Source organism: Balaenoptera musculus, chromosome 13, assembly GCF_009873245.2.
Source record: "Balaenoptera musculus isolate JJ_BM4_2016_0621 chromosome 13, mBalMus1.pri.v3, whole genome shotgun sequence".
NCBI lineage: Eukaryota > Metazoa > Chordata > Mammalia > Artiodactyla > Balaenopteridae > Balaenoptera > Balaenoptera musculus.
In genome coordinates this window covers 82549602-82562931 of record NC_045797.1, presented here as the reverse complement: position 1 = coordinate 82562931, position 13330 = coordinate 82549602, and the positions used below count along the sequence as shown (strand labels likewise).

At 34.0% G+C, this 13330-nt stretch overlaps 1 protein-coding gene across 1 annotated transcript in view; it reads right to left on the bottom strand.

Moving 5' to 3' along the window:
• Positions 1–13330, bottom strand: part of ROCK2 (Rho associated coiled-coil containing protein kinase 2) — a 142516-nt gene that overhangs the window by 83797 nt on the left and 45389 nt on the right. The window contains 2 exon segments of the mRNA XM_036872594.1: positions 1821–1921; positions 2947–3028. Coding sequence (XP_036728489.1) covers positions 1821–1921; positions 2947–3028 — 183 coding nt within the window.

Here is a 13330-nt window from a genome sequence, read left to right as displayed (position 1 = left end):
TAACAGTCAGAGAACACTACAACCAGGCTTATTTATTTTGTTAATTCATTTAGTTTCCTATAACAACCCCCATAACATAGTTGTTATTATCTGTATTCTACAGGTTGGAACTCAGAGAGATTGAGAAATCTGTCTGAACTCACCATGATCTTTTGAGTTTGACCATGGCAGAGCTAGGATTCAACTACTTTATAATTTCCCTATCTTATAGAAACTTTCATATCAACTCTCATGTAATCTAATCTCCCACCCTACCCACTAGAGCATTCTACCAGCTGAAGCTTCAGCACTTTCACTAAGAACAAAAGTAAAACAAAAACAAAACCTCATTACTTTCGAAGGCAGCCCATTCTTCAAATCTACTCCCAATCAACGGCTCAATTCCTTCAACCATACCTCAGATGGCATTATTTCAAGTGCTTGAGCATTATTCGTCCCTTTTAAAACAGGGCAACAGGGCATCTAGAGTGGATTGAATATGCCAGGTATGGCCCAGTCATCTCAAATTAGAGAAAAACCTATCTCTATTATCTTAGAAATTTATTACAGCAGTCCAAACTTTACTATTTTGGGTAGCCACATCACCGATGACTTTTGCCTGGTTTACATTCAGGAAAACTGTTCTTTAATTCATAATCACTGTTAAGCAATCTATTCCTTGAGTTCTTCACACCCAAGTACAGGTTATTATCCTGGTTAAATTTCACTTCTTCTATTTGGCTAATGACCTCCCCATGTGATGATTTCTGGGTTTTGGCTCATCTTCATACTTCAGTTTTAACTCATTTGCAAAGTTATTCAACATGCCACCATTGCCTCCATACAAGTCATTAATAAAATGTTTAATAGGAGAGGAAAGAATCCTAAAACCTGACCTTGGGGATCTCTGTCCAAGGAACCATTCATGCCTTCATCGGGCTCCTTAGAATACAGCTATTAACGTAGTTATAAAGCTCCCTATCCATATGCTTATTCGTTGACACTTCTCCGTATCATCCTAAGTATGTCAGACTCTTTCAAATATCTTATGGATGTATATTACACCTATTGCACTATCCTGATCTACAAGTTCAATAAACCTATCAAAGAAAGAAAGAACGAAAGAGAAAAAGACAAAAGGTTAGTCTGTCATGATTTGTTCCTAGAGAAACCCATGCTGGCACATAGTCAGTTTTTCTTGGTGCTCCATCAAAAAGAGTAAAGCACTATTAAGTTAAAAACAGAATTTGACTCCATAGTTTAACTGTAAGAAGAAAAAAAAAAAGAAGAGTTTCATATTCGGGTGATGAAAATAGGAATATTACATTATAGTTCTTCATATAATAATAATATAAATAAAATATTTGAAATATTTGCAAACATTTAGAAGTATTTCCAGTGCTACCACTTTGGCCTACAAAGGTAAATTTTATATTTACTTTCAGTTATTAAAATGCCTTTGTTGGGTTTCTCGTATATCTAAATAAATCTCAGTTAATTAAGCAGAGATGTTATTAATCTGAACATACTAAATAAAAACACAGTAGTTCTGGAAGAATATTAACTGCTAGGCAGATCATGAGTGAAGCCAAGTTGGCCTTATTCTAAATCCCAGTGTTTCAGAGCTGGAAAAGACCTGGTATTTACAGCACAATTATCTCTTTTTATAGATGAAGATACTGAGGCTCTCAGAGATGGAATGACTTGACCAAGTTCATAAAACTAATTTTCTGGCATGGTTGGACACAGAAATTAGATTTACTCAAGGGCCACTGATAATGTTTCACAAAACCATGTCATTAAAAGAAATAATAAAAAGAACAAAGCAAATTCTTTCTTACCAACTGGACTTCACCAAAAGCACCTCTTCCAATAACTTTTACAACATCGTAGTCTTCTGCCTTCATCTGTAGACCTCTGATCTTTTTCACAATTTTCTCATCTACAGTAAAAAGATCACCATAATATCAATCACATTTATAAGCAACCTTTTAAAATAATCACCATATTTGTAAACAAATTTTTATTTCAAGAAACTGGGCTTTGTTTCCAGCTAAATCCGTCAGTTTTTAAATGTTGCTATTTAAAACTCTAAGACACATACACTTTACATCAAAGGACAAAAACTCTCTGGTTTAACAAATATAAACACATTAATGACTACCAAAAAGTAGCAGTTAAACTATTCTGTTTCTGACTCTGTTGCTTGGCAAGTTATATGACAGCTGAAACTGTGACGATCCAGGCAATCCTGGAGTACACTCTGAATCACTGCAGAAAGGTGCTATGAAAGTACGCAAGGCTAATCTCAATCATGAATGTTGGTAGCTTACTTCTTTGAAAAACAGTAATCACGTATTGTAGATTTGATAACTATAGATAAGATTTTTTAATTAGGAAAACAGCCTAGTCTCTGATTAATTCCAAATTAAAGAGCATACTGTGTTCACATAAAGTGTATACAATTATTTTGAGAATTTCTTATTCTCAGAATTCAACTTCATTTACAACTTCATTGCAACATCAATACTGGCATATATTAATAGTTACTACGTTTATGGCAATATCTGTTATCATATTATCTTTCATTAACTAGACTGAAATGTCTACATTTATACAAACATAAAGCTCATTAAGTCTTCTGGGTAATGTAAAGCTAAGTCTTAGAGTTGTTAACATTAATTGAAAACTTCTCTTGGAACTGCCATAAATGACCTGTCCTGAAATTCTAAGCAATCTTATTTTAATCAAAACCTTGAACTTTACCTACTTTACATACTTTAATTGATTTGGCAATTCTGCTTTGAAATAAAGAATATTAGTATTTAAATAAATCAAATGGAAAACTAAAAACAATTTAAATTTAGTAAGTTAAGTTATAAGTTTGTGGACTGTAATAATATTAAACATAAATCTCTTATCAAAAGTAGAGTCATATGATCAAATATGAAGTTTACACATACTTACATCTATTTAAGAAATTATCTATATTTTTGTTTTTCCTCAAAGCAGGGAAATCCAAATCAAGGACCAAGGAATTTAAGCCATCCTGTTTAACAAAAAAATAAAAAGAGAAAAAAGAAAGTTGTTACAATTTTCAAGCATTCAAGATAAAAAGCCTTTAAATTTTATTGTTTTGCTCTCACTGAGTTAATGTTAATCCACCTTGATTTGAAATTGCCCCCAGTGGCACCATATCCAATAGCTTTAAATAGTTTCCTAACTTCTGCCAGAGAATATTAGGGTTGACCCTATCATGTTTTCCACTGTAGTTTTAGCCAAGAGAAAAATGTCATTTTAAAATATGCATCCACTATTATTTTTGCTAGTCAGATGTCTTTTCTCTCTTCCAATGTCCAGTAAAATTTTACCTAGCTTTTTACTTTAAGAAATACACCCAGACTAAGTTCCCATTCATTCAACAAGCATTAATTTTGTGCCTAGTGTATACAAATAGAAACTCTAAAAACAAGTGAGACACTAACTATCTTTACCCTCAGGAAATTCAGGCTCAAAACTAAATTTCCCCTAAAAACATGAAAACAGGATGATGCACTGTTCAGGTTTCTATTTTCTTCTGTAAGTTTTCTGTATTTTCCAGACTTTCTACAACAAGCATGCATTAAATTTATAATCAAAATATGAAAAAGTACATACATATAAGTTGGTGGGAGTGAAAAAAACTAGTAAGAAACAAACCAAGTCTCAAATTACTCAATGGATATGCTTGTGAAGAAAACAGTATTTTTAAAACACTAGTGCATATATTGTTTCATCCCCAAGTAACTGAGGAGGGCAGAAGGACATATTCTCATTTAAAAAAATAAACAAACTAAAGTTTAGAGAGATTAAGTGACTTTGGCATGCCCAAGGTCTTGCTCTTAGAAAACGATGTAGCAAAATACTACCTAAATCTTAGAGGTTCAATATACTTAACTCATCTCCCTCATCTTAACCACCAGTGGAAGCTTGGAAGGGGAAAGAAGGAACCTGGAGGATTGCAGAAAACAAAACAGTAATAAAGAGAACTTCTGAGGATCTGGGTAGGGAGAAAATGTGGGGAAAATTACACGCAAAACTTAGAAAGGTAACTTGAGTTTTTAATTTACTAATTCTAGAAGAACTGAAAGTTATCACAGAGAAATGGAGTTACACAAAGATGAAATAAACAAGAAAAAACTGGAATCAGTTTATAAATATTTTCCCATAATATACCCCACTAGTGTAGAGTCAGAGAGCTTTTTCAGCAGTTGGAACATTTGAACAGTTGCTCAACTCAACAATAATACTATTTTGTTTTTTTTAAACCATTTCTTAAAGATCACATACTATTTCATTTGTGCAGTAAGTTTTTTTGGTAATATTTATTTTTGAATAATACTAAAAAATACCTTAATTTGCTAATAATTTACATCAGAAGATAATGTAGGGGTAATACATATCTATATATTTACATTTATACTTAAGGTTCTATGTTTATAAATTTTTACATTTGAAACTTATTCTATTTAGTACCACTTTTTAAGAAACAAATTCTGAATTTTTAAAAGATACTAGAATTTTCAGTACACAAAATTGATACTGAGTTACAGTTGCTGGATTACCTCAAGACTTGAATGAAAGCCTATGTCTATGACCATCCTCGTTAAGCAGTTTCATATAAACCTTAGGAGGTAAGATTTTTTTTCAGTGTCTTGTGATTTCAACTGTGATTCTTTTCATAGAAAGTGATACTAAAGCTAAGATAAAGAAACTTTTAAAAGAATAAAACTTATATTAAAGAAAAGCCTACAACCAAAACTTCAAAGCAATGAAGAAAATTAACACTATTTGTCCCTTTCCCTACTTTCAAATGCACAGAAATGACAGGAGAACATTAAAAAGTCATAGCCCCACTGAAAGGAAAAAAACACCACCACCACAAAACATTCAAGAACGAGAAAGAAAAATGCTAAGCAATGTAGGAGCTAAAGTAGGAGCTAAAATCACAAAGATCTACTGGATTTCAGGGCAGAAAGCTGTTAAGACCAATAATTGAGAATTAAAAGAACCGAAATGTGGTAATGGGCGAAAACCAGACTGATTACTGGGAAAACGGTAGCTGGAGTGAAAATCCCAGCTCCTAAAAAGACACTAAAAAAAAATCTTATTGCCCAAGTTTCATATGAAACTGCATAACGAGGTAGATCAGACACAGCTTTAAAGAAAATCTTAAGCTAAGCCCCCAGAGCTTGCCCAGTTACCAGATCTCCCGCATCTCTAATATCACTGGTTTAAAATATGTGAATCAGCTGTAATACTGGAACTGACTTGGGTTGCCTGTATGTAAAAAGTTAGCACCAGAGGACAGCAGAGAGAAAAGTGATTTATCCTACTCTCTTTCTGAATAAACAGGTACAAGCCAACACCCAATTTTTCCCATTACAATCATCATGGTGGAAAAAAGTATGTATAGAATGGCCTATTTTCCTAACTTTTCCTGAACACAGAGCCTTTTATACTTTAGTTGCCATGAAGGAATGAAGTATTGGACTTGATTTTACTCTCACTATAAACTGCTTCTAAATATCTAATTGTTTTTAAATCTCCAAATAAAATGCATCCACCGAGAAAAAAAAGAAAAAGAAAAAAGAAAAAAAAGGAAGGAGGTTGGAAAGACTTCACCAACCTGGAATGTCTAAAGTGATAAGCAAAATGATGGAGACATCCTTCTAGGAATTTCAATTGTTAAATGCAGCAAATTATCTTTTAGCTGAAAGTTTCATAATGTTATGAGTTGTGAGTATATGGGTGGTATTTAAAGCCATAAAACTGGATAAGATCACTAAAGGAGTGAGTGTAGACAAATAAAAAAGGACCAAGGACTGAGTCCTGGGATACACCACTTATTAAGAGACTGTGGAGTACAGGAGACTGAGAAGCAAGCAGTAAAGGAGGGAGAAAATCAAGACTGCTGTGGTATCTTGGAAGCCAGGTGAAGCATGTAGCAAAGAGGGAGAGAGTGATCCACAAAATCAATATGACTGGTAAGTCAAGTAAATCAAGACTGAGACATTAGACACTTTGAGGTCATCAGTGACTTCTATAAAAGCTATTTAGATCATAAATTTGTTATTTCCAAACCACCGTTCACCACTTTCTTAGCACTTGTTTTTCTATAATTGCTGCATGTTTAAAAAACAAAACAAAAACCTCCTTTAAGATGTTACTGGGAATTCCCTGGTGGTCCAGTGGTTAGGACTCCGCACTTTCACTGATGAGGGCGCAGGTTCAATCCCTGGTTGGGGAACTGAGATCCCACAAGCCGCAGTGCGCGGCCAAATTAAAAAAAAAAAATGTTACTGTGAGTTCACATTCATAGACCCTAAATAATACCAAGCATTCAACTTGACCATAAGTTATGTGATACCTTACAGTCTATCTACCAAAAACTATAACTAAATTACACAGGTCAATACAGTATTTATTATTAATAATAGGAACTTTTCTTGACTACTTTATACCATGTGCTGAGCACAGCTCAAGCAATCAACATTTTAATCCTCACAACAATGTATAAACTAGGTACTCTTATTATACTCACATTTAGTAGGCACAGAAACTGAAGTTTACAGAGGTTAAAAAACCTGCCCCAGCCAATACATTTTATAAGTGACAGAATTAGAATTTTCTGATACATTTATACTTTATTACTGAAATTAAAGTTAATAAAGTTATTCCTCTAACAGAGTACTGAACAATATCCACATTTTAAAGTTAAGACAACAAAATAGGAAACATATTTCTGTGTATCTGCTGTACAGATAAGTGACCAGGAAGTGTCATGTAAATGAATTTGTAATATTTACATTTTCGTCTTCTGTTATTACAACTCCAAATACAAACACAAAAGTAAAAACAGTGGGGCCAAACAAATCCATCGCTAGCGTATAAAATATAGATTTTAAAGCCCCCTATATGCATGCAGAAAACGTTCTGAATCTTATGTATATGCCATATTATTTTTTATAGTACACTTTCTATTTCACCTAGAAAAATCTAAGTAATATTAACTAATCTGCTATCATTTATCAACATCAGATGAATAAAATACGTAATGCTTATTTTACAATATAGCTTTGTAAGTACATTAGTTTAAGGTCTGTCAACCAAATTAATGACAAACTAAATTTATCCTGTCCCCTATCAAAAAAGAATATTTGAAGGAAAAAAAAGTTATCTAGGAAAATAAGAAATTAAAGAGTACTGGGTGAAAGTGTCCTGTACATATTTTGTGTGATATAAGTTAACTTCACCATAAGCTTGAGTAGCTAATTTAACAAAGCGTAAGAACTGTTTTCTGGTTTGCTTTTATGAATCTTTACCTATAGCTATAGTAAAATCAGCTCTTAAAGCTCTCTACAAAACAATATAGGTGGTACATTAATGAAGTAATAGGTGTCTAAGAGAGTAAAATTCATATTTAGAACAGTTAAGGGAATATTATAACAAAAACTTGTTTAAAACCTGAACTCTGAATTGTGGGGAAGGGGAACCTCTGAACAAAGAATACAGTTCCCACTGATCTTAAGCCTTTCATGCTATATATCAATACATATAGTATATATACTTTGTGTGTGTGTGTGTGTGTGTGTGTGTGTGTGTGTTATACATCATTAAAATTGTTTTGGATGTACTGGACAACAATCAATTAACTGACAAGATAAAAACATCACAGGGGCAAATAAACAGTAAAACATTTAAAAACCTGTATGCCATCACTATTCTCAGGCATTTTCACATACCTTATCTAATATACTGTCTACTTCATCAGAGAGGAAGTATGAGACAAAAATTAGTTAAAAACTCCCCAAGTTTGCTAAATTTCAACGAAGGTTTTCTATTATAGAGACTTATCCTCCAAACACTTTTAAATCCTTATTTGTGTTTGAAGTGCTGGGAGGGAAGGGGTCTTGTGGAGTCATACAACCTTATATTCTGTATCCCATCTTCCAAGTAAAGAAAAATACGTTTCTTGTAATTTTTAAAACCAATCCAGCAATTGTAAAGGAGAAGTGGAACTGCACTGCTGAGTGAATCTGAGATGGAATTAAAAGAATTTCAAACACAAAACTGTCCTTCCCTATTATTAGACATGTCACTATTATTTGATATGTCACTACAGTTCTCACTAATATTTTTTAAAACTACAGAGATTTAACTCTTTCATTTTATATCCCACATAAAAACAATCACTGAAAATATTTCAGTATCACATCCATTATACTCACAAACATAATATCCTCAGTTTTCCAGTCAAATATTAATCAAATCTAAACAATGAACTTCTTAAGGCACAACCAAGTACTTTACAAACCAAGTTCACAGGAAAATTAAAGGGCAAAAATATATACCCACAAATCACACTAGGAAATCAACATTCATTAAGCAGCTACTTTGTGCCAGAGAGAGTAGAATCACCTTCTCATTTAATTCTCATAAAAACCCGCACTGGAAAAGGAATGTATTAGGAAATGGAAAAGTGTTTTGGGACAGAGCCATTTTGGTACATAACAAAAGCAAAAGTTTTAATCAGAAGTAGCTCTTTCTGCTACCCATACAACTACCACTAGGAACAGTGAAGAACATTTCAGCAAAACAAAAATAGTTGTTGGTGGTTGTTTTTAAAGAACATGCTCTTTTCTCCCTCTGACTACTTATGTAGCTGTACAGACTCAATGGCCCACCTATCTATCTATCTATCTATCTATTTATGGCTGCGTTGGGTCTTCGTTGCTGCGCGCGGGCTTTCTCTAGTTGCGGCGAGTGGGGGCTCCTCTTCATTGCGGTGCGCGGGCTTCTCACTGCGGTGGTTTCTCTTGTTGTGGAGCACGGGCTCTAGGCGCACAAGCTTCTGTAGTTGTGGCACACGAGCTCAGTAGTTGTGGCTCGCGGGCTCTAGAGCGCAGGCTCAGTAGTTGTGGCACATGTGCTTAGTTGCTCCGCGGCATGTGGGATCTTCCCGGACCAGGGCTCGAACCTGTGTCCCCTGCACTGGCAGGCGGATTCTTAACCACTGCACTACAAGGGAAGTCCCTGGCCCACCTACTTTTAGTGAAAAAGCAAAATATTCTTCTCAGTAGAACTACAGAAGCAAGGTGTACCTCTTCCTTACCCAGGAAGCAGTATTTCTTCTACACATCTGAGGGAATTTTTTTTTTTTTAGTAACACTTCTAAAAATTAGAAAAAAAAATTAAAACCTTTTAGATTCAATATCTGTCCCATCTCTCTTTTGTCCACTGTATGTGCACTTCCCTACAAATAGAAGAAGTGAGCAAGTCTTGGTAAGGGAATCTAATGCACCATATTTTGGTCTGTTTTACATTTTGGTAGTCTATAAATTTTTATTTGGCAGAGAAAAGGTCTCATTGCTAAAACAATTTGAAAACTAATAGTTTAGGCAAATCTAAAGTTTCTAAAGGCTGATTACCATCATTTCATACACAATTCCTCTGCTTATTGATCAATTTCTGGCAATAACAGTACTTCAAGTAGGAACAATTTCTTGTCAATTTAGAGACACGTTAGTATCACTGGTTTAAAAGAAAATTACTTAAAAACACTGAACATAAAATCATCCTTAATTGGAACTCACAAATAGCCATAATTTCTCCTACACTCAAAGGGAGTAGTTAGCGAAACAAACACATATGTGAACTTTATTCTGAGAACCATCTTCTATGGCTGATAGCTCTATTGACTTCTACCCTGGGACTCAGTACCATATTTCCAAGTGTCCAACAAATATCCAACGGACCTCAGAAATCTCCCAAGTTGGGTAAATGTACTCAATGGGAATGTATAAGATGATCCACTGAGGTGCAAGAAGAAAATATTACAATTTTACACATTTAAGCTTAAAAAATTGTAAGTTTGGGCTTCCCTGGTGGCGCAGTGGTTAGGAATCTGCCTGCCAATGCAGGACACACGGGTTCGAGCCCTGGTCTGGGAGGATCCCACATGCCGCGGAGCAACTGGGCCCGTGAGCCACAACTACTGAGCCTGCGCATCTGGAGCCTGTGCTCCGCAACGGGAGAGGCCGCGACAGTGAGAGGCCCGCGCACCGCGATGAAGAGTGGCCCCCGCTCGCCGCAACTGGAGAAAGCCCTCGCACAGAAACGAAGACCCAACACAGCCAAAAATTAAAAAAAAAAAAGAAAAAAAAGAAAAAAAAAAGAAAAAAAAAATTGTAAGTTTAACATAGAGGTTTTCAGCAACATCTCACTCTTGTTAGCTTTCATTGAATTGTGACATACTACAGCTTACATGTACCCAGATTTTTAAAACTTTACTAGTAGAAAGATTACCAAGCAGATTAAAAAGCATTCCATTTTGGGGTGCAGACATATGCCAAGGCTTACCAAACTGTACAATTTCATTATGTACAATTTATTTTATGTCAATTACACCTCAATAAAGCTATTTTTAAAGTGAATGTAATGTATATAATCACAGATTTAAGATAATACCAAAATGCAATTAGTACAAACAGAAAGAAAATGGCAGTATTAACTCTTAACCTACTCCTTATATAAGCTCTTATTGCCCAAACTATGGGGCTAAAAACAATGGCAAGCTAATCACATCACTGCCCCCCAAATTAAAAATTACCTAAAGCCTATTTGAAATATGGAATTACATCCATAATCATTAATGATGTACTGCTATAATCTGGATTTCTGTAACACAAATTATCCCACATGTAACTGGAAAGTAAGGGAATAATTCAATTAAGTAAAATATGTGATTTTTTCCAGCTTGTTAATGTTTTTAAATGATGGGCAAGCTTTCTCAAGTCAAAGAGAAAGCCTTAGCAATATAGGATAACATTAAGAAAAAAGCCAAATATAACGCAGAAATGCCTTACTAAAGTACAAATAGTAGCTTCAAAAACCCCTACACTGTTCATGACATTAAGCTATCTAGTAAGGTTACAAGTGCAGATGAAAAAGCTGAGAAGATATTTTTCTTTTGTTAAAAACAAACAAAAACCTGATAAAGAAGGCTATAGAAATAAAGGCCTTCATAGGCCTAAATCTCAAAGAAAAAAGCTCAAGCCTCAGGGTTTAAGGCTACAGATATTCAAATGTCTGTGATGCTGGGTACAAATGCCAGCAGAGATTTAACTTTGTTGCTATTTTTATTTGAATTATTGTTTTTGTTAGTGTTATGGTTAAAATTTGTATAGGTTTTGCACAGTCTGTTCCTACTCTATTATTCTCATAAGCCGTGTTATTTATGGTGCATGATTTTTGCAGAACACAAAGCTTTTCAGAAATTCATATTTCATGTTAATGACTGAAGCCATCACAATTTAAAACCTAAACAACAGGAACATGAAAAAGAATCTCTATAATTATTTGCATCATATTTAATGCCTGTGTGCTACTCAGAATTTTACAAATTTTCATTGAGCTTAATGATAAATGTTTGAAAGCCTTGTGTTTTAGTTTTGTTTCTTTTTTTAAATTATTTTTATTTTTAATTTATTTTTTATTAAAATAAAAAAATAAAACTTGTTTGTTTCTTTAACATCAAAAAAAGGTTTTGTTTTTTTGTTTTTAATTCAGACATCATTGGGAAACACTAGATTTTTCTAATGGCTGAAATGTTATGAAAAACAATATGGTAAAAAACTAAAATACATTTTCTTGAGACCAAGTATCTTTGGAACGCACACAGAAAAAAAAAATTGAAAAGTTGATGTAATAAGCAACAAAATAAATTACTCCATAAGAGAGGGTTACTACACAATTGGAAGAAAGTACACACTTTTTCTAACCTGATCAGTTAAAATATGGTTGGATACTGTTGTAATGAAAATATACTGTATTCTCAATAGTAAATTACTTCTTTAATAAAACTATATTTGGGGCTTCCCTGGTGGCGCAGTGGTTGAGAGTTTGCCTGCCAATGCAGGGGACACGGGTTCGAGCCCTGGTCTGGGAGGATCCCACATGCCGCAGAGCAGCTAGGCCCGTGAGCCACAATTACTGAGCCTGCGCGTCTGGAGCCTGTGCTCCGCAACAAGAGAGGCCTCGATGGTAAGGGGCCCGCGCACCGCGATGAAAAGTGGCCCTCGCTTGCCGCAACTAGAGAAAGCCCTCGCACAGAAACGAAGACCCAACACAGCCAAAAATAAATAAATAAATAAATAAAATTTTAAAAAAAAAACTATATTTGAAGGAAAAACCTCTGTAACAGTAACCATTGAGAGAACTGATACTTCAGCTGAAATACAAAACTGCCTCTAGAACATTACATATAGTATATACATGCAATTCATTCACTGAACAGCTTTTACAACTAAGAAATTAAACCCGTAAGAGCACAAAGTGCTATGTCATCAACACTGTAAAATTTATAAAAATAAGACTGTTAAAGTGTAACAGAATTTTTCAATTCTTTGTAGTGAGATGAAGAACGACCATCAAAAATTTTAATTTCACATAAAAGTTTTCTAGCTATCTTGTCACGATGAACTTTTAAAAGCTATTGAACTTAGAGATGAATTACCATTTTTCTTCTATTCTATAAAAAGGCAAGTGTTCCAAATCTGATCTTGCCTATGATAATGAGCACTTATTATAGTATGCTGGCCAACATTTGGAGGAAAAATTAATAGATTTTGTCTCAGTAAAGGTAATATGTTAACAACAAGTGAGAAAAGAAAAGAAAAACTTTCTCTTTAGAAGAAATTCTTGCTATGGAAGGAATATTTTTGAAAAGGGTGTGTCTGGAAATGTTTCCGCCCATATGTGAATTTTGCAGATAATAAGATGCTTGGCCTATTAAAATTGTTTTTTAACTTTCACATCCATGTTTTTAAAATTTGAAAACATAATTTTCTGACCCAGTTAAAGATGTTCAGCCATATGTTAAAATATAAAAATAAATTATTTCTGATTTGCTTTCAAGAACTGGCCTCAGAGAAAACAGCAATTTACTAACCGAATTTCAACAACCACACAAAAAAGTTGTATAACTAGTGGACGGAACTGGAAAATGAGTGTTGTGATTAATAACTGCAGCCACTGATATACTGTGCTTCTTCCACTTGTATCCATATATCTTTGTGAAATTTAAAAAAAAAAAAATCCTGCTAGTCCTTAAAACGCAGTAGCAAAATAAACTGAACTTCAAACCTGATCTTCAATTCACTGTAACAACATGAAGCCAAAACTTTTCAAAGCAATTCAGCATATTTAATTTAATGAGAAACGTTTTTCTGGTGTCATAAATATCTCAAAAATATGTTTATAGATTTAGCTTATACTTTTGAACTCCTGTTTTATGTGTATTTTATAACGT